Consider the following 19,734-nt stretch of genomic DNA (forward strand, 5'->3'; position numbering starts at 1 on the left):
GTTCAAACGACTGCTTCACAAGCCTCGCCAACCCGAAAAAAAAGAAAAAGAGCAAGAATTGAAAACATTGTTGGCAGTACATAAGCAATGTCTAAAACCGCATTAAGAACTTCGTAACATGGCAGATAAGTTTCAGGTTAGTATTGTTAATATAAAAGAGCTTGCATACCATAAACATAAATAATTTAGATAAACATAACTGACACCAGATCGCTTAAAATATTGGCACAATAGTATGACACTGGTTACATATTTGTACTTAAACATCCGAAACAAGGTCAATAAATGGTTGTAAGTACAATCAGTCGGCAAGATAGGCTGCGAAAGGCTACGAAACAATTAAACGGTGTCAATTAAATGGCGCCAGCTAAACGGTGTTACTGCCTTTGAGTGCATCATCATCAACAACAACAACAGTAGAAGGAAGGAAGAGGAGGTGTGAACTGTCGCGAGACAGAAGAAGACGCCTCGACCGGCTCGGACGGTGAGCCAGCTCGTGCTTGCGAAGCTACTCGCAGGCGAGCCCAGCCCGCGGCTCCCCTCTTTATTTTTTATTTCAGAGCACGACTCCAGGGACGCCATGGACGCGGCCCCGGAACAGCCCAAAGGTGAGCCCACTACAAGAATTCCCACGCCGCCCACATCAGCACTCGGGGATCATCCGGGAGACGTATAGGACGGCAACTGAGGTGTCGTTCAGCAGATCGAACGTTATCTACGTTTCCAACAGCCCTAAATGCATTCCAGAATAACGCGACGTCTGACGCTGACCGTATCGTGCACATTTAGGATAAAATGGTACGAGGAGACCGTTTGCGGCGGCCTCTACTCACGCCCACAGCGTCCTTGCACCACGTGTGGTACGCACATGCGCACTTTTCATGCATGGCGATTATAATGATGTCTAACGATTTTCCTGTTGTGGTTTTGTAAAGCCCGTAGTACGAGAGGGACATTGTGCAACGAAACAATTGACAGTCTTTATTATAACCATGTGAACAGTGTAACGCAACGATAACGTAAATGCTGGTTGAACAAGACATATCAATATCTATATGCAGCAACAGAGCTGCGACGAAGCTGTGACCGCCTGAATGATACGCGTGTTCTAGGCTATAATGAATGCTCCATGGCTGAATCCACTACTTATACATGCGGCGTGCGGGACTACGATGATCAGTGCTCTACAACCGCGTTGTCCAGTCCTCACAATGTATAGGTAGGGTGGTGTATTTGCTCTGCAAACGTAGTACAAGTAAATGATGACAGTAATACAAGAAGGAAGCAAAAATAGACAGGCAATCTGTGAGGTTAATTGCTTTGCACGAGGTGTGTCGCTATATAAATCAACTTTTTTAGCTTTAAGCAACAGCGCTTCTTGATTGGAGTGGTGCAACATCGCACTGTGCGAATAATGCTGCATGACTTCAATCTAGCTGCCGCAAGTCACTGCCGCACATTGACTCAAACGTATTTTCAAGCGCTTAGACCTCTTACCTCATTACTGCTTGTACAACAGCGACGAAAAAAGAGTTGAATGAGTGCTTCAACAGTATGTGTATGTCTTGTTTAGCTCCGTCAGTCGGCGAAGCGTTATTGCCTTTCTCTTTGTGCGACAAATTGAACTTACCAGCATGTCCAACCTTTTCTTTACGCAGATTCACCTGAGGCCGAACAACCGTAAGCTTGTCTAGTGCCAGTAGTTATATCCAAGGAAGGCTGCTTTTATGGCGCTCATTCTTGCAGAGATATGCTATCTATAGCTTATTGTGCAGTAAAAATACGCTGTGGTTATAGATATGGGCCATACATTCGGAACATCCATAAGTATACTTCCTTTGTTCCTATTGCTGGCTCTGAGAATATCAAACCTCATCGATGGAATCTTCTTTTGTTCCACCCAACTAATGGCTGAGCTAAAAATTTTACTTTCAAATAGTATCTATAGCGATGACGTTGCACAGGGAATCAACTTAGTCTTTCAAAGGCAAAATCCGTAAACACTTAAAGTTGTTTGAAGCGTCGAAACATTTTGCTTCTCTGCTATCCCAGAGTCCCAGGCCGAGCTAAGAGGAACAGTTCATTGTTTGAATGATTTTTCGTTAAATAGAAAAATCCGCATTGAACATCGGTTTCCTTCAGCAGTCATCTAGCTGGCGTTCTGCAAAAAAAAAAATCTTAGCTTGATAATATGTTCTCCCTTGCCGTTCATTTGTGAACGTTTCTTGCATGTTAAATATAGTAAGAAATCGCGGTACAAGAGTCAACACTAAAGAGCAGTACCTATGGGCTACTGTTGACATGAAGGCGTGGACGAGCCGAAAAGATTTCGAAACTGCTGTCGAGTCCGCAACAATCCTCCGGCACTTTGAGCGCGGCCGTTTTGTCGGCTTGACTAGCTCTGCCCCATTTAGGTGTATATAAGAGTCGCGTGGCCCAGTTCAGCTCACGACGGGCCGTACGGCTATAGTTGCGTCAATAACCGCATTCACCCAAGTTTCCAGCATCTTCCAACAATCGAGGTCGCAGTCACGCAGCCACGTAGCCCCGTCATATCGGTTGCCGTGTCGTATATATCTGGTTCTCATACACCGCTCTTCCCGCCCTGACATCGTGGCGCAGTGGGCCGAGCCCGGGCCAGGGAGGACGACAGCCGAGCCTCAAGGTTTTGGCGATTATGTTCTGCGTGGTCCTGGGCCTGGCACTGGCGTTCGCCCTGGGAAGCCGCACTTCGTCTTCGCCGCACGAAGGCGAAGGCGGCGTCAAGTCACCGCCGCCGCCGACATCCGCTGTCGTCCGCCAGCCTCACGACACCGGTGAGAAGCGCAAGCGACGGTAGAAAGTGCGGAGGTCGTCATGAAGGCGACCGCAGCCACGTTCATTAAAGATCGCAGACTTGAAGACGCGTTGAGCGGCAACGGCTGCGATCCACATTTGCAGTCTGTGACCTACAACCTTCCAAAAAGGAGTTCCTTGCGGTTAGGTTCCTTGACAATATATTCGACAAATTTTAAATGTCGTGAATTCTTCGTATACAGTCTATACAGTTTTATAGGCTGCATTAGATTTTTCATAACTTTCTTTCAATTCGCTTCCTCAGTCCGCTTCGCAAGCCTTGTGGCGATAATTTTGCGACGTATATTCCGTCCTTGAAAACTTCTCGTGTACAGAAGTGCCGCAATAGGCAGCAAATACGAATAGCGAAAGAAAACTCGAGAAAGGCGAATGCACAGTAGTTCCTCTGGTGCACAGACTCTCAAGACCTGACGGCACAGCCAACTCCGTCTGTGCTCATTTGGGTCGACGACTCCCAAAATTGAATAATCGAAATATTTGCAAATGTTTTCGATAATTAAGTCCCCCATTCCTTGTCTTGAAACAAAGAGCTTTTACATTGCTTTTTTTTTTTTTGCCTGTTCTGCGTTAGCCCCTCTCCTTCCTACTGGTGCCCAGCACGGTGCCTCACGACAACGGCACTTACAACAGCGTCCATCGAACTCGGAATATTTAGGATTACAGACTTTTCGGCTAGCTGGTTTGATACAGTTATTGGGGTCATAACGATTTGGTGGCCCCAATAACTTTATCACATTATTTACCCGCAGTGGTAGCCCAGTCGCTATTGCGCTGCGCCGCTAAACTCAAGGTCGCGGGATCGAGCCCGGCTGCGGCGGCCGCATTTCGATGGGGGTGAAATTCAATGACGCTTGTATACCGTGCATTGGATGCATGGTGAAGAACCCAGGTGGTCAAATTAGTCAGGAGTACCCCCCCCCCCTCCCTCGTACGACATGCCTCACAATCAGATCGTGGTTTTGGTATGTAAAACCGCAGAATTTAATTTTTAACTCAAATTAAAGAAATCTGCGTTTGGACCGCTCCATGTTTGCGTTTGCAGCCGCAAGTGCGAATGAACTCTGTGATGATCTCTCGAAAGCGAAAACGTAGCACACTCTAAAAAATATATGTGCACCCTTTGGAGCTTATCTTGTCGCTGTCATCTCTTTATCGAATAATCCCATATGAACATATGCGGATCCCATTTGTTAGAACGTCTATGCTCACATATATCATATATAGAGGCTTGCTACGTATGATATATGGGAACATACGGGGTTCTTGACCCCAATACATTCGTATGGCATTATTGCATGTAAGGCATGTGTGTTTTTTCTATGGGGTACTATAGAAGACCACGTGCGCTAACCTTGACGGAAGGTCGGACAAACATGCAGGACATTTCACTCGCGCGTTTGCGCAGTTTTTGTATGCAGTCAACCTGCATAACGTTTGGACAATCACTGAGAGACTTCATGACGATGCCTTCGCAGCTGCCCCAGTAAAATCGGAGCAGCACGCGGAACCTGCGAAAAGTCAAGTGGCAAAACAAGGTGAGTGTTCCGAGAGGCCTTGTTGTTGCGCGAGTTGGTTTTGAATCTTAGATGAGTGTCAGATCTCAGCATTGCTTCAAACGGCTGACATGAGCTGTATGAAAGGAGCATACTGCATGAGCAGAGCCTACCATGCCACGAAGCATGCGTAGACAATCAGGAGGCAGTTCTACGGAATGCCATTGCAGTGCACCATTGCAGCTTCTCGGTAAATTTACGCGCATTTTTTACTATGGCAGCCGATGACGCTCATAACGGAAGAGATATACCGGGTGTTTCAGCGAACACTTGCAAAAATGTTTAAAGGTTGCTTGTGGCAGATAGCACAATTCTAGTTGATGCACTGGTCCACTCGAAGAGGTGGACATTACACAAAAAATTGAAATGCATTATCGACTAATTAACAAAATTTCAATAATTAAGTTTGGACTAATTACCTTAGGGCAGATATTGCAATTTACAAATTCTAGCGTGGAGTTCGCAAGGCGGATCCACGTGGAACGAATTCTCAGGATGACACCAGTTTGGAGATATTAATTCCCGAACTTTGCGGAGAAATGCATTGGCGTTCCAGTTACTTTCTTAACAAAACATCGTTTTATGCAGTGAAGCACGAAAGTAACTGGAACGCCTGTGCATTTCTCCGCAATGTTCGGGAATTAATATCTCGAAACTGGTGTCATTCTGAGAGTTCGTTCCAAGTGGGTCCATCCTTGCGAACTCCCCGGCTAGAATGTGTAAATTAGCGATATGGGCAATAAGATAATTAGTTAAAAACGTAATGAGTGATTTTTGTTAATTAGTCGATTATGCACTTTCAATTTTTTGTGCATGTCCGCCTCTTCGAGTAGACCAGCTCATGTACTAAAATTGTGGTATCTGCCACAGGAAACCTTTAACATTTTTTGAAAGTGTTCGCTGAAAAACCCGGTATACCATTGTAGGCATTCACAATTCCTTATAAAAGCGAACAGCATTGGTTTAAAAGAGTGCTGTGCATGGCATTGCAGTCGCCGGAGACGGGGCGTACCGGACAGCGTATGTAAACGTTTCCGTGGACCACGTGGCAATTGGACACGCTCCTGCTGCCGACGTTGCCAAGCCCGCAGGCCCTGCTGAAGGTACGCGTACGTGACCGCTCTCGCTGGGCTGCTTATTGGCATATTGTAATTTTCACCACACATAATGCGAGTAAATGCTTACTAGCGGATGGACAGTGTAGCGCAAATGGAAGTTGAACTTTGCGCGACACAAAGATAAGTATATAGTACAACAGCTCCAGTCACTATCTCGAGCAAGGTTCGAAGAGATAGAGAGAGAGAGAGAGCATCCTTTCTTGATAAAGATGGTTGATGAAGATCAGTGTGCATGCCCTTCTATATTTTCTCTACATTTATAACGCATCCCACTCTCTCTATCTTTTCAGTGGTTAACGTGGCTTCGCTGCGCTAGACTTGAACTCACCTCACAAGACATGCACTCGATCTTATTAAATTTGCCTGAGAGCCGAAATAGTATACACCTTAGTGGTGAAGAACCAATTAAAATTAGGCGCTCAAGTTAGCCGAGCTACGAAATAGGTCAGCAGAGGGAGCTACAAAGCGAATCACTGTCTGGAGGTAACAAAGATTCATTGTGGTTTAATACCACATTTGTCCTTTGATAAAACGCGGAAAATGTTTGTGTGACATGTTACATTATTTCTCGGGGTTATTGTTCCCGTTGCTATATGTTACTCGGCTATTAAAAATTATCATCTTTGTATCAGCATTCTGTATTTGCATGCTTATTTTCCATGTCTATCTTAATAGCGCAAGGAAGGCTACGACTCGAGAGAAATCAACAGGACAAGCACTTTCTCGCGAGTCGTAATCTTCCTTGCGCTATTAGAGGCAAACACACATACGTACAAACTCGCCCAAATTTCAGCTCTTGTAAGTTAATTTCCCACAATAGCTACTGAATGTGAGCTTATGCGATGTTCGTCTGCGCTCGTTCGGCTAAGTTAAACGAAAAGAAAAGACATTTGTTTAGATATTTCTAACAAGTGTAATGTACGTTTTAGAGCACCCAGCGTACGTGTGAGGGCGCTAGTGAGTGTGACTACGCATGCGCAGGAACTCCCGGCCAAGGCGTTGCTGCCGGCCCGCTGTTCTGCGTGGTGTCGAACAGTGCCACGCACGCGGCCCAGTTCCCACGTGACGTGTGCACGCACCTAATTTACTCGGACGTCCACTACCTGGTCGACGAGGGAAAGTTCGTGCCTGTCAACGGTGAGTGTGGCCTATCTTTCACGCAACAAGAAAAGTTGACAGTCACTTTAGCATGCGCTAAAGAGGATGAAGGGGAAAGCCTGCGCACTCACGAGACATTCATTAAATTACTTGGCATTCTCATTCAAGGTGCGCTGTTACTTCCTATTACTTGCTTTCTCCCACCAAAGGTGGTGGGTTCCTGTGCCTTAATTAACACTACCTTATAACTGCACCTTAAATAACTTCGCCCTAATTAACACCAAATGTCGTGAGTTCGACTACCACCAATGGTCGTGGGTTCGACCACCCATGGTGGCATCATCAATTTTGGTGCCATTTAATTTTGGTGCCACAACGCCGGACGGTCAATTTTTCGACCCATGAGCTATCTAAGGCCTTAAGAACGGAAGTGCTTCGAACGTCTAATTTCGGGCAAAAGTATAGAGAGGATGACTCATGCGTAACACAAGTAGTCACTACAGGTTTTGTAGAAGGGCTCTTGCACAACTCTCCGCATTTAAAAGCTCTGTTGTTTAAGAAGTGCTGCTACAGCCCGAACCGCAGAGAGGACGTAGTTAAGAGCATCGACACGAAATGCGGAAGTGCCCGAAGCTGAAATATTTCATTGATACCTTCCCTTGAGAGTAACCCGCCGTGGTTGCTCAGTGGCTATGGTGTCGGGCTGCTGAGCGCGAGGTCGCGGGATCGAATCCCGGCCACGGCGGCCGCATTTCGATGGGGGCGAAATGCGAAAACACCCGTGTACTTAGATTTAAGTACACGTTAAAGAACCCCAGGTGGTCCAAATTTCCGGAGTCCCCCACTACGGCGTGCCTCAGAATCAGATCGTGGTTTTGGCACGTAAAACCCCATAATTTAATTTTTTTATTTCCCTTGAGAGTACAGCGCTTTCTCCCGTTGCTCCTTCCATCTTTTCAGTTTCCTCTGCTTGTCTGAAGGAGCAACACTGAGATCGCTAAGAAGATTCATCTTCTTTCTAGATCTATCTGCATCTTCAGAGTACCGAAACAGCTGCAGGAGCCCCACAATGGGGCTGATAGCAATGGCGAGCACACGAGAAGTACAAAAATAAATAGGCAAACAAAAGCAATTTTAAATAAGACAGACACCAACCAAGATGACAATTATCTTCATTTTGGTCGGCGTCTGTTTTGTTTCTCTTCATGATTCTTGCCAACCAGACGCGATTTCGTCGCTCGACTTAAAAAACAATCTGGGTGCGCTTCCATCAGTCAGTCTTTTACCTAGTATGTTGGAATACACTTGACTTATATTGCGTAAGCGTTCTTTGGCGAGTAGCCGGGCAATTTTGTTAGCAAAATTGTGTCCGTAACGCGAAAAGCATGACGTCTTACACATAGGGATACATAAGGCTCCTTATAGAGAATGAATGGGGAAGCCTATAGTAGGGGTGGGCCAACTTGAAATTTGGGGTGGGCCAATTTGAAATGTGGGGATGGGCCAGCTTAAATTTGGTGGTATGCTTACGCATACTTAGAAAACTCGAGTGGAGTCGCTGCATAATTTCATTTTATTTCCTTTATTGACGGATGTCATCAGTCTAATCATTCGTGAAGTTTGTTGAGGACGTGGACGATAAGTCTTTAAAGGACCCCTCACCAGGCCACATTGCAAATTTTAGTTATAAATTGGAAGTTCTATAACGATGTCTAGGAATCGTTTTGCCGAAATAATTTTTCAAATCGGCTTATTATTAAAGGCAGCAACACAAACTGAATGCACGGTTACCATACCGCCAGAGACGAGCGCGACTGCCAACAGATACTCTCTCCCCTGCCGGCGTGCGCATGCGGGAAAGTTGCGGACTGCCGGAAAATTGCGGCGTTCGCATGCAACTTTCCTTCCCATCCTTCTCCCATACCAGATCCGAAGGACTGCGAAGAGTTCACGTGCCCAAGCCCCGCCAAATTATTATTTTTTTTTTTTTTTTTTTTACAGCGAAGCTGTTTATGGGTAGGGTTCTGTGCATTTTTCTTCTTCTCGAGCAAAAATGTGGGCTGATCCTAGTGATAGTGCACAAAGAATCCAAGTGCAATGGCATATACCCCTGTGGACTCCAGGTAGTGGGCACCAGGACCTGTAACGCGCCCTTGAACTACCCTTGTCACAACTGAGACCCACGTCGGCCATGCCTACATTCGCACCGCCCTCTCTTTGTCGGGATTCCAACCGCTTGCGTGCCTAGTTTCCTGCCGCTCTCCCGGGGCGGTGGCATTGTCGCGCGTGTATATAAGACAAGGCGCCGTTCTCCTTTTTGAATTTCTCTTCTCTCGTCGTAATGGGGAGGCCCCGTGTATTGCGCACTCCCGAGGATCAACGCGCCTACGAAGAGTGACGACGAGAACAAAGATGAGAATGTCCGCTCAAGACAATACAATGGGTTCTTACCTTTGATCAAAATTCTGTGTCACCTCTGTGTCATGTGCTAAACAGCTTCGCTGGTCGTCCACCTTCACAGAGTGGAATGGCTCATGATATTTTTTTTACCTTTTTTTGCTGCGCGGCACATTTCCGGTGGCAGCGTTGCGCGTTCCGCATTGGACGATTTACCGAAGTAACGTATCTTGGTGAATGACGTTGCTAAGACTGCGTTTTACGTCACGGCGTTTGTGCGCATTACCTTGACTCTCTGGCTGGGAGCTCCGCTTCATCGAAGGGGAGGACGCACAGCGTTTGATTTGAAATTTCAGCTGTTTTCGGGGCGACTCGCAACTGTGTAATACTTTGCAGACACGATCGTCAGCGCGTGTAATATGCGATGGGCTTGTCTGTTTAAAATGCCAAAACCTGATCAGGGGCCCTTTAAACTGCTTCTTCACTGACTAGTGGTGGGTCCACGGAACCACCACGCATATGTGTTACAGTTGTGACGAAATATTTCTTCGATTATTATATCATATCAACGTTGACACACAAGATGGATGCATAATTTTTATAACTATTTTATAGCAAGGTCAAATTAGCCAGGTACTGAAGAATATTGGCAGACTTTCTGACTGTACGTACCCTACGTTTAATGCCCAAGTGAAGGTAGCGTGAAAGCGCAAAAGAAAGCGCCTGGCCGGGCTTGTAATACAGCCAGCCTGTCGCTTGCCCATTCCGCCAGTGACTGACATTCCTTGTTCTTTAGCGTGAACGACAAGCTGGTACACGACGATCGTCACAATAACGCCTCCTGCAGACCAGACGTTCTCGGCGCTGTTGCTGCTGACGAGCACCACCCCGCAGCTAAAGATCTTGGTCAGCGTCGGGGGCCCCACCCTTGACGATATGGAGCGCTCGCCACCGCTCCTCACTCGCTTCGCCAGAAACGCCGCGGGTTGGCTGACGTCTCGCAGCCTGACGGGCCTGGCCTTCATCGAGTACGCGGCCTCAACGACCCGCATCGTGGAGTACGCCGTTCCCCTGCAGGTACGTATGCCTTTATGGTGGAGTTCACTTAGATGTGCCGTTTGGTGGCGATGTTGGTGGCGCGGCTTTCTTGGTGGTCGAACAATGGTGAAACACAGCGTGCAGCTCGTCTTCCGGCCCACACTCGCACACGTGACTCCATGCTCTCCTCGAAACCAGAAGGTTTCGTTAGACTATAACCCGCACAAACCGATGCCACTGTTATTACTGGTCCTTGGAAATAATTTTACAACCTGGCAACTGGCACTTTCTTTGTTTTTTTTTTTTTCTCCTACATTGAATCTTACATATGCAGGACAAAGGCTCATCAAGGGTGCGGGAAACTCGTGGTCGTAAAAAATGGCACCACTTTTAACAACCGTCGTTAAGGGAGCTCCTAAAAAATGTCCACACATTCTCATACTCCTCGTTAGATTAAGCTGTGGCAGAGATAGCGTGAAGATCATAATTACAACAGCAAAACAAGACGAAATGCATGACTGACTATTATGTTTGACATATTTTTTCTGCTTTGCTCTTCCACCTCTGGGCAAATGCGAAAACCGTCGCACGTGAAAGCTACGATGATTCGGAAAGATTCACAACGCTCGTGCCAGGAGCGGGAAATCCAGAACGCTATAGTCTGGCTCCACCACACTGTAAAATAATTTACACCCTTGAAAGTGAAAAAATCCCACTTTGACGCGGAGTGCGTTTGGCTGCTAAAACGACAAAATTGAATTGGACGCACCGTCAACTCTCCGCTCAGTCGGCTCGGTGCGCTGTAAAATAATTTATACCCTTGAAAATGAAAAATGGTGTAAATATTTCTATAGCTCCCACTCTTATACCCTTTACACCCTTGAAAGTAAAAAAGGGTGTAAATGTGTCTATAGCTCTTACACCCTTAGGGTGTAAAAGTGGGAGCTGTAGACACATTTGCACCCTTTTTCGCTTTCAAGGGTGTAAATTATTTTACAGCACACCGAGCCGATTGAGCGGAACGTTGACGGTGCGTCCACTTCGTGTTTGTCGTCTTAGCAGCCAAACGAGCTTAGCGTCTTTTCAAGGCCCGCAAACCATATATGAAACTCTCTGCCTCTAACCCTCCGCGCGCGAGCGGCGTAATACACCGTTAACAACGGTATACCGCACGGCCACGCCGATGGTGCGAACGCACCTCGAGCCCTACGTATAATTGTTACCGCACTAATATTGCGCCCTTCGTAAGTATAGGTCGAACGCCTGGCACTATCAAAGCTTTTGCTCCTCTCCATATGTCATCATCAACGCTGTTCATTCAGGAAATAGCCACAGAGAAGACAGAGAGAACACACCGTGTTCGTAAGCAACACCCCGTGGCGTCTATTCGATCCTGTTCTGTTCGCCGCGTATGTCAGTTCACATAATTTATTTAAATGCCCAGCGGTAAAATGCAAACACTGAGGTGCTTCGCCGAGAGGCACGAAGCCGCGGGCTCAATTCGCACCTGCCAAGTCATGCTTTGTCACCTAACAGATGAATTATACATATACATTGAATCTCAGAATACTGCTTTCGAGGACAATACTTTATTTTCTCTTTGTAGTTATGAGTTGCCACGTTAGCTCAGAAGTTAACGCGTTGTTCCGTTTGGCGACTGCACTTTGATAGAGGCAGAATTTAATAATTCCATCTGATGAGTTTTTCGTGAACGTTAAGAAATTCCAGCTGTTTAATGCGGACAACTCTGCTTTGGCTTTCCTCATATCACAGGTACAGCTTCGGAACTTTCGTCTTCCTTATGGGGTTTTACGTGCCAAAACCAGTTCTGATTATGAGGCACGCCGTAGTGGAGGGCTCCGGATTAATTTTGACCACCTGGCCTTCACGTGCACTACAACGTAAACACACGGGCGTTTTTGCATTTCGCGTTGTATCAATAAATCGACTAATCAATAAATCAAACTGTCGTCGAAGTATGGTGCACTAGTGTTGATGTACGAAGCTAGGGCTATTCTTTCACCAGGAAACTGTGGTACAAAGGAAGGACAAAAGGTGAAAGAGACCGTGCGTTGTTCTAAAGGGGCACCTTAGCACTTTCCCAGTTCCCGCTTCCATCTCTGCTCTGTGCTATCGCGCCAGAGGCGCCGCAAGCTGCCATCTGGGTGAGACGCACCACCACCACTAGGCAGGGCTTGCATCCTTTAATGGTTTCATCTTTTATTTCTGCTCTTCCGTTCGACAGTACCTGCATGACAAGCTGTCTGATATGGGCCAGAAGATCGTGTTTGGCGTTCTCATCGAGGACTGGAGCGGACCCCTACAATCAGTCGCCACCCATCTGACCAGCATTGCCGAGTAAGAAAGCAGAGAAACGCCGCTACTTTCGCGTATATCACAGTGTCACGGCAGCAATAACGCCAGGAAAGACCACAGGAACGAAGCCGAAGCTAGTAGTAAGCCGTACAATTCCAGCAACAGTGGATGCCTGTAAGGTTGAAGAAACGCAAAGCGACTATTTAAACAACAAAACGCCTTTCTTTCTTTCTCTCTCGCACTCATCTACTTTGCTGCAGACAGGGCAGGGCGTGTGTTCGAACGCTCTCTCCTTTTCTAGTTCATCATTGCTGACTGACGTTTTGTAATAGTTGGTAAAGAAAGATTGTATTATTTGGCACTTACAACCTTGTGCGGGGCCAGAAACGGCAGATTGATAATTACGATACAGCTGCGTATTTATTAAATGCGTAAGCATTCCTATGGTTACCCAACGAGAAATCTGTTCGTCCGTCCTTCGCGTAGGACAATCGCTTTCCAGCTTTCAAGATAGAGCTACCAGCAATGTTTTACTACAAAAGTTGCTCACACTTTGTCTCGCATTATTTACAAACTTATTCCTCGGAATTCAGAGTATTACAGCCCACAAACAAACATCATGAAACAAAACACCGGCAGCGCATGTCTTTTATGTTAAATCTTCTCAAACTAAATGTTATTAACCTCGTAAACCAGCAGTGTTGAGTATGAGCACTCAGCATCACGACCTGGTTATGAGACACGCCGTAGTGCGTGGCTCCGGATTAATACTGACCACTTGGGATTCTTTAACGTGCAACTCGATGCATGGTAGGGTACACGAGTGTGTTCTGCTTTCCACATCGAAATGCGGCCGCCGCGGCCGGCATTGAACCCGCGACTTCGAGCTCGGCATTGCCACGCCATAGCTACTGGAATACCGCGGCGGATGGGGACTTTAAAGGATCTGCTTTAAAGTGAAAAAATAAGTTTACCTGTATTAGCACATTACTCTTCCGCAATGCCAAAAAAGCCACACCGTGAAAAGAGGCTTCGTAAGCCAAAATAAAGACGCAAAAACGAAATACCGGTAGCGATCGCCACCTTAAAGTTTCCGCACCCCAGCTCGCTGTGACGTCATAAAGTTTGACGCCGTCTGCTCCGGCCTAGTTATATTTTTATGGGTAAAAATGGACAGCATTGTATTATAAAAGCACCATAGACTAAAGTTAGCAAGTTTCGCGAACATTCACTGCACTCACAACGGCCAAAATACGAAAAAAGCACATTCAGATCCGTGACGTCACTCTGACGTACTGGCTCTGGGCCTTGGCGCGAACTTTCCAAAAAGTGAAACTTTGACATTCATTATCTCTTCTAATAATCAACCTCTGACCGTGACATTATCGACAGTAGAGTTTCTAAGGATGCTTTATCAGTGTAAGCTGACTTGGCGTTTCTTTTTAGTGTCTTTTTGAGTTAACAAGAATTGAATGAGAACAAAGAACAGTGAGTTTTTATTTTGTTATAAAGAATTCAATAGACATTTCGGAGAACCGGATAGCAAATGGTGCCTTGCGGCGTTGGTAGCCCCAAGCACGATCTCTCTCCGTCGTCTAACAATCGCGCTCTCCCTGCTCGACAGGCACGTGGACTACATGTTCCTGCAGACGCACTTCGAGAAAGAGGGCGAGAAGTGCCGCGTGGCCCTGCCCTCCGTGTACGCCGCAACCAGCAACAGGACGGGCACCATCCCCATCGTGAGTGACGCAGTTTGCTCCCTGTATCCATAGGTCGGCGTGTTCTCTCACGGGTACACCCGTGACTGAATCTAAGAGACAGATCACAGCTGTAAATAAACTGGATTCGTTTCCCAATCGCGTGAGACGGAGGAACGTTAGTGAGTGACTATGGGTGAGAGTAGACGTCAGTACGAACAGCAGTGTCGGACAGTTTGAGTGAACGTAAGTATGGACAGGTATATGGGGGCCGGTTAACGTTAGTACGAATGAAATTCAGGGACTGTGATATTGGCAGGATGCGAGTACGAACTTGTGTGACTGTCGGCGAGCGTCAGTGGACGTGCATGTGAGTTAATTCCGGTGAGTGAGAGTGGACGTGAGTACGGGCTTGAGTGGATGGTAGTAGGTGTAAATGCAGGTGACTATGAGGGCGAGCGGTGAGCATGGTGAACATCGTGCTACGATATCGTGCTGTTCCTTGAGTGGGCTCGAATGGGAACGTGATACGTGAGTGCCGACGAGTATGAGTGTACATGAGTGTCAGCGAGTACACAGCCTGCGAAACTATTGGTGAGTGGGTGTGAGCGACCACCCTGTTTGTCGTACAAACCCCTTGCAACTTCGTGGCCACCACGTTGTGCACCCTTCTCTATCACGCCAGCGTTCAAAAGGCAAAGAAATGTGAAGGAAAGAGCGCGACCAAGATAATGCACAAAGCGGGGCGGGGAAGAAAGCGCTGAATCTAAGAGACAGATCACAGCTATAAATAAACTGGATTCGTTATTCTTCTTCGTTATCTATAGTCATCTCATTATGTCTCTTCGTCATCTCATTATGGGCAGCTAACAGTAAGCGAATGCTGGTAATTGTAAATAAATACGTGGCAGTACGAAGTTCCAGCTTTTCTTCAATTCTGCATGGCCTATCCGGAAATAGTTCATCCTTTTGTTATTCTTAATTCTGAATTTTTTATATAATCACATTTCGCCTCGTAATCCCTGCAAGCGCGCTGCATTCAGTGTAAATTGGTGAATTTTTATTTTATTCGCTACCTCTTAAAGAGCTCACAGAGAGCATTAAATTATGCCATGGCATTACTAGCGTCAAGTTATGCATAAGTTCAAAAAAATGTCGCAGTTTCGCCTGAAAGGCGAAGCATCAATTGCGACAGCAAATTAGTAGAGAGCTATTCGGAGTAGGGATAGTAGTTTTATCGGCTGCAATAACTTGGGCACATTCGCTTACTAACTGAATTAACAAGCATGGTGTCAGCGCGCACAAGCAAAGATGAATAGATCACACTCAATGACCGCAGACAACCACTGTCAAAACGCTGGTAGCAAGCGCAGCCGCCACAGCGAGCGAAGGTTCGTGCGGTCTATCGCTTCAACGGAAACTGAGGGGCGAATGCACAGCGCATACAAAGGTCAGAGCCGTGTGGAGATCGCTTTTAAGAGACGGTGCGGGCGACCGCTGCAGCCGGGCAAAGTACAAGCACAGTTGTTGGCAGACTAGAAGCTACCCCCCTCTCCCTCCCGTGCTGCCTTCCCGTTTTCTTCCTTTCGCGTGGGAGATTGAGTCACCAGTTCGCCTTGCGCCGGTTGCAAGATACGCATTTGGTGCCGCAGCACAGCGTCGCCCCCCTCCCTCCCTCCCATACCCCACGGCCTTTCGCGCGACGGAAGTCGCATTTGCTTTCCGCCGTGCGTTCGCTCTCCGTGATAGCGCGCGTCCCCCGTGCGCTTTCACTCGCGTATATGGCGTGCGGCGACGATTTTATCGCCCTCGGACTTTATACGGAACCTCACGGCGACGACGACGCCGACGGCATAAATCCGATTGAAGTGTCCATATAATTGCTATCGCAATAAAAATAGTGAATACAGCTTCGTTAAGAGATGTGGCCTGTCCCTTGACATTTCAGATTGTGTTGCTTTGTGCGTCATCTTTTGTGCGCTCTTTCTTTCAAGATTCAAGTGAGCCACCCCGCTCCGCTTTCTGCTGCAGAAAAAGCAAGTGTCCTTAATCTGAACGATATTGACTCACAAGGTGTTGACTCCGTTCTAACATCTGGCTCAATTACAAGAATGCATTTTACTTGGTTCTAATGCTAATAATTAACTGTGGCAGCTATCACTCAGTACTTGACAATATTCACGAGTCTGAGGGATTCAACTAACTGCCCCGGTGTACCCGAGTCACGCTACTCACCTTGGAGACGCGCACTTATGTCCATAGCACGATTGTATTTCGAACGAATCAACAAATGTGCATCAATATCAGTTGCCTCCAGCTGACAGCGCCACATTGATGGCTGTGGTGGGTTCAGAGAGGTGCACAGAAAACTCAGTAGCGATTTAGCGGTAAATGCAAGATAAATGCGTTAAGTCGGACCTCTTTGAGGTCTTAGATCCATGGTCTAAACAGCGTTCACAACACTGCATACTTTTCTTCAGGAGTTTTGTATACGCTCTTCCAAACTCTCCCGTCTCTTCTCTACTTGCTACCACGTGACCGGCTTCCTACAATTCACGCACATACTTTTTTTTCAACTTTGGCAGTCTTAATGCTGACGCATTAAAACATTTCAAACACATACTACGATTACACACAACGGGCAGAGCAAATACTTGAAGTGTGTGAGCCGCAGAGAGTAAGTATGCGATAAGAGGGGACGACTAGTTGCGAGGAGAAGAGAACGAAGGCAAAAATAGAAAACTGGGAACGTGAAGAAGGTACCTCTCACCATCTATGCCTCTACGCAGTTTAAGAAATGCACCCGTTTGTATTCACGAACTTGTCCTTTCGTCTTGTACTACAATCTCTCTCGCTCGCTATCTCTCTCTCTCTCTCTCTCTCTCTCTCTCTCTACTTTTAACCTTGTGTTCACTCCTTCTGTGGTTATTGTTCCCCTTGAAAGTTTTCGTTGTCTGCAATCCCATCTTGGTATGCAGGAAGGAAAGCTTCTTCACTTGCTCGGTTGCTGTTGACGGGGTCTTTGCTGTTTATCGCGTTGTTGCTTGTTGTCTTCGCAGTCTGTCGTCATGAACTGGATAGAGGCCGTGCAAGGAAATAGCGGCAAGCAGGCCACCATGTGCTTCTCCGTCAGCATGGCGGCCTTGCTCTACCGCTCTCACAAGGACTACAGTGCTCCATGCGATGACGTCAGTTCCATCAACTACATGCAGGTAAGGCACCGCATGTCATGACCTTCTTAATGTACTGCGTCCTGTTGAAGACGCTGGGCTTTTGATTGATTATCAAAGTGAAAGAAGAGCACTCTGACCTCACTGTAACATCCCTGTACGAGGTTGACATCAGTTTAGCTGTGCTAAGAATGGAAGAGCAGCGGAGAAAGGATGGATGAAGGCGACGTTCGGATTGTAATTGAATGGTCGCTGTCAGGAGCCCAGCTACCGCTTGCGCTTCTTCATTTTTCTTTCTTTCTTTCTTTTTTTTCTTTAGCGTTGCCGAAGAGTTTTGGTTATGCGCGTATGTGGTCAAGATTTTCGCTGAGGCCAAGCACACGACGCATTTGCGCTAAATAGCGAAAGGGAGCTTCTATGATTCCGCAGCTGCCACTAAATCAAGAGGAGCGCCGCGAGCAATAATCGCAAGTTTAAAAGTTTAAAATGGGGTACAAGTACTTCTTTTGCTTGGTGTTGCTCTTTTTAAATTTTTTAGCGACTCAGCTCTCTTGAAAGTGTACGTACTTCGTAATCAAACGTTGTGGAAGGGGCTTCATAGAAATGGGTTGTGGTGAAAATAAAAGCTGACACCGCTTTTTCTCGTCGAATTTGGGCACGATCTTCATCACGAGGTGTTGAGAGCGTTCCCTGGTAACGCACTTCTAAGCAGATTTATACCTTCGGGGCAACGTATTTCGCGTCAGCACCTCTATTTGTTTGCATTAGACCGAATCTCTGCTCTCTACATCATCGTTTATTCCAACAAATGATGGCGGCGATGCAGATCTGCGAGCAGGCACCGTGGCCTGCAGTAGTCGGCAGCACGGGCCAGGCTTCGTTGGCGTACATGGGATCACAGGGCGAGCAGATTGAGAGTCACGAGACGGCTGACCTGCTCGCCGTCAAGGTGAGCACACTACACCGAACCTGTGAAAATATTTGCTGGCACGAATAATAATGTGCATTTATACGTTGGCTATATGCATCGCATCAAGCATGTCTATACTGCCGGCACAAAGTTCAAACACATTATTAGAACGGGTTAGCGGGACGCAATGTTCTACGAACGCACCATTGTTATCGTGCACGCAGCGTTTTGCCAAATATCTCTTCGTCCTATTATCTTCTCTCTCTTTCGCTCAGAGATGTATGTACCGATCATCCAGTGTTCCAGGTTGGCGGTAGCGCTGTAGCACTAATTCGTCAGTAGTCCCGATCGAGAAATTTTGTTTTGAAGCGCAGTTATCTGTCGCCCATTTGTTAAAGACTTTACGTACGCCCGCATTCTCCAACTCCGCCGAATGAAGCAAATAGATGTTTCTCGCTAGGAGGAAACATTGCGCTTAAATAACGCCCCACGGTGGTTCCTGAGGCTCCCAAAACAGACTGTTGGTACAAGGTATCTGGGGTGTTATGATAAAGCTCGTGTGACGAAGTAGCTCTTTACAACGCTTAACTTCCGCTGCCCTCCACAACTCGACTCTAACCTTCCGCAACTATATGCGTACAACACTCTTCTGTTTACCTCTCTCTCTCTCTCTCTCTCTCGGGCATCCTCGTCGCTTCTGATAATTTCTTTTCCGTGTCGGTTTCTAGAAGTAAAGTTGGGACTTATAGCTTACCCTGTACTTATGGTCTATCCCGACAACGTGGTCTGCCGAACACTTTCCCGTCTGCTGCCACCCACTATGCCCTCCCTCGAACTACCTCACGCAGGTGTCCCGCGCCGTGTTGCATCTACCCGGCGTGTGTGTGGCCGCGTTCGACGTGGACCGCGACGACTACGAGGGAGTGTGCGGCGAGCCGTTTGCACGCCTGCGCGCCGTCCGCCAGGCACAACACGGTACGTCATCGTGTATTTAAATTGTAGGTAATTTGCATGCCAGAAAAGGCGTAAAGGAAAAAAATGTCACAGTTTCGCCCTAAGGGCGAAGCGATGAATGCGATAGCAACACAGCAATGTCATACGAAGTAAGGTGAGCGGCTTTGGTAGCAATATGAATTGTAGTAAACATGAGCTGATTAAGTAAGCAGGTGTGCTGCGGCGCAAGTAGACCGACATGAAGAGAGACTCGATGACCACAGGAAGGCGCGTGTGAAACGGTGGTGTTGACGCCGTCCGCCAGGCACAACACGGTACGTCATCGTGTATTTATATTGTAGGTAATTTGCATGCCAGAAAAGGCGTAAAGGCAAAATTGTGTGGCAACGCCGCCTTGAAGTGCTAGCTTCCCCTGGCGTCATAGATTTGGCACACTAAGTAAGGCTAGTTAGCTAATTGTCACAACCATACGAAATTACAAAAACATGAAGCTCCGCTCTACCATGCGGTGCTCTACCGCGGCTTTCGACAGATTACGGTTAGACGGTGCAGCATGTACCAAAGCATTAGGGTGCCTCGATGCGCGCGCTACAAAGCATCCGATCGATTGAAAGGCACACCTTGGGC

General features: G+C 47.0%; 1 protein-coding gene across 1 annotated transcript in view; it reads left to right on the top strand.

The window, feature by feature from the left end:
- The first annotated feature begins 475 nt into the window (after positions 1-475).
- LOC119462047 (uncharacterized) overlaps positions 476-19,734 on the top strand; it is a 99,811-nt gene continuing 80,552 nt past the window's right edge. Inside the window, exons 1-12 of the mRNA XM_049672403.1 lie at positions 476-608; positions 1,659-1,680; positions 2,623-2,816; positions 4,332-4,391; positions 5,402-5,512; positions 6,509-6,664; positions 9,870-10,099; positions 12,306-12,418; positions 14,001-14,115; positions 17,133-17,285; positions 18,070-18,192; positions 19,002-19,128. Of these exons, the coding sequence (XP_049528360.1) occupies positions 581-608; positions 1,659-1,680; positions 2,623-2,816; positions 4,332-4,391; positions 5,402-5,512; positions 6,509-6,664; positions 9,870-10,099; positions 12,306-12,418; positions 14,001-14,115; positions 17,133-17,285; positions 18,070-18,192; positions 19,002-19,128 (1,432 nt within the window). The 5' untranslated portion in view covers positions 476-580. The remainder of the gene's footprint in view (positions 609-1,658; positions 1,681-2,622; positions 2,817-4,331; positions 4,392-5,401; positions 5,513-6,508; positions 6,665-9,869; positions 10,100-12,305; positions 12,419-14,000; positions 14,116-17,132; positions 17,286-18,069; positions 18,193-19,001; positions 19,129-19,734) is intronic.

The sequence above is a fragment of the Dermacentor silvarum genome, chromosome 8 (genome assembly GCF_013339745.2).
Source record: "Dermacentor silvarum isolate Dsil-2018 chromosome 8, BIME_Dsil_1.4, whole genome shotgun sequence".
In the NCBI taxonomy this organism is placed as follows: Eukaryota; Metazoa; Arthropoda; class Arachnida; order Ixodida; family Ixodidae; genus Dermacentor; species Dermacentor silvarum.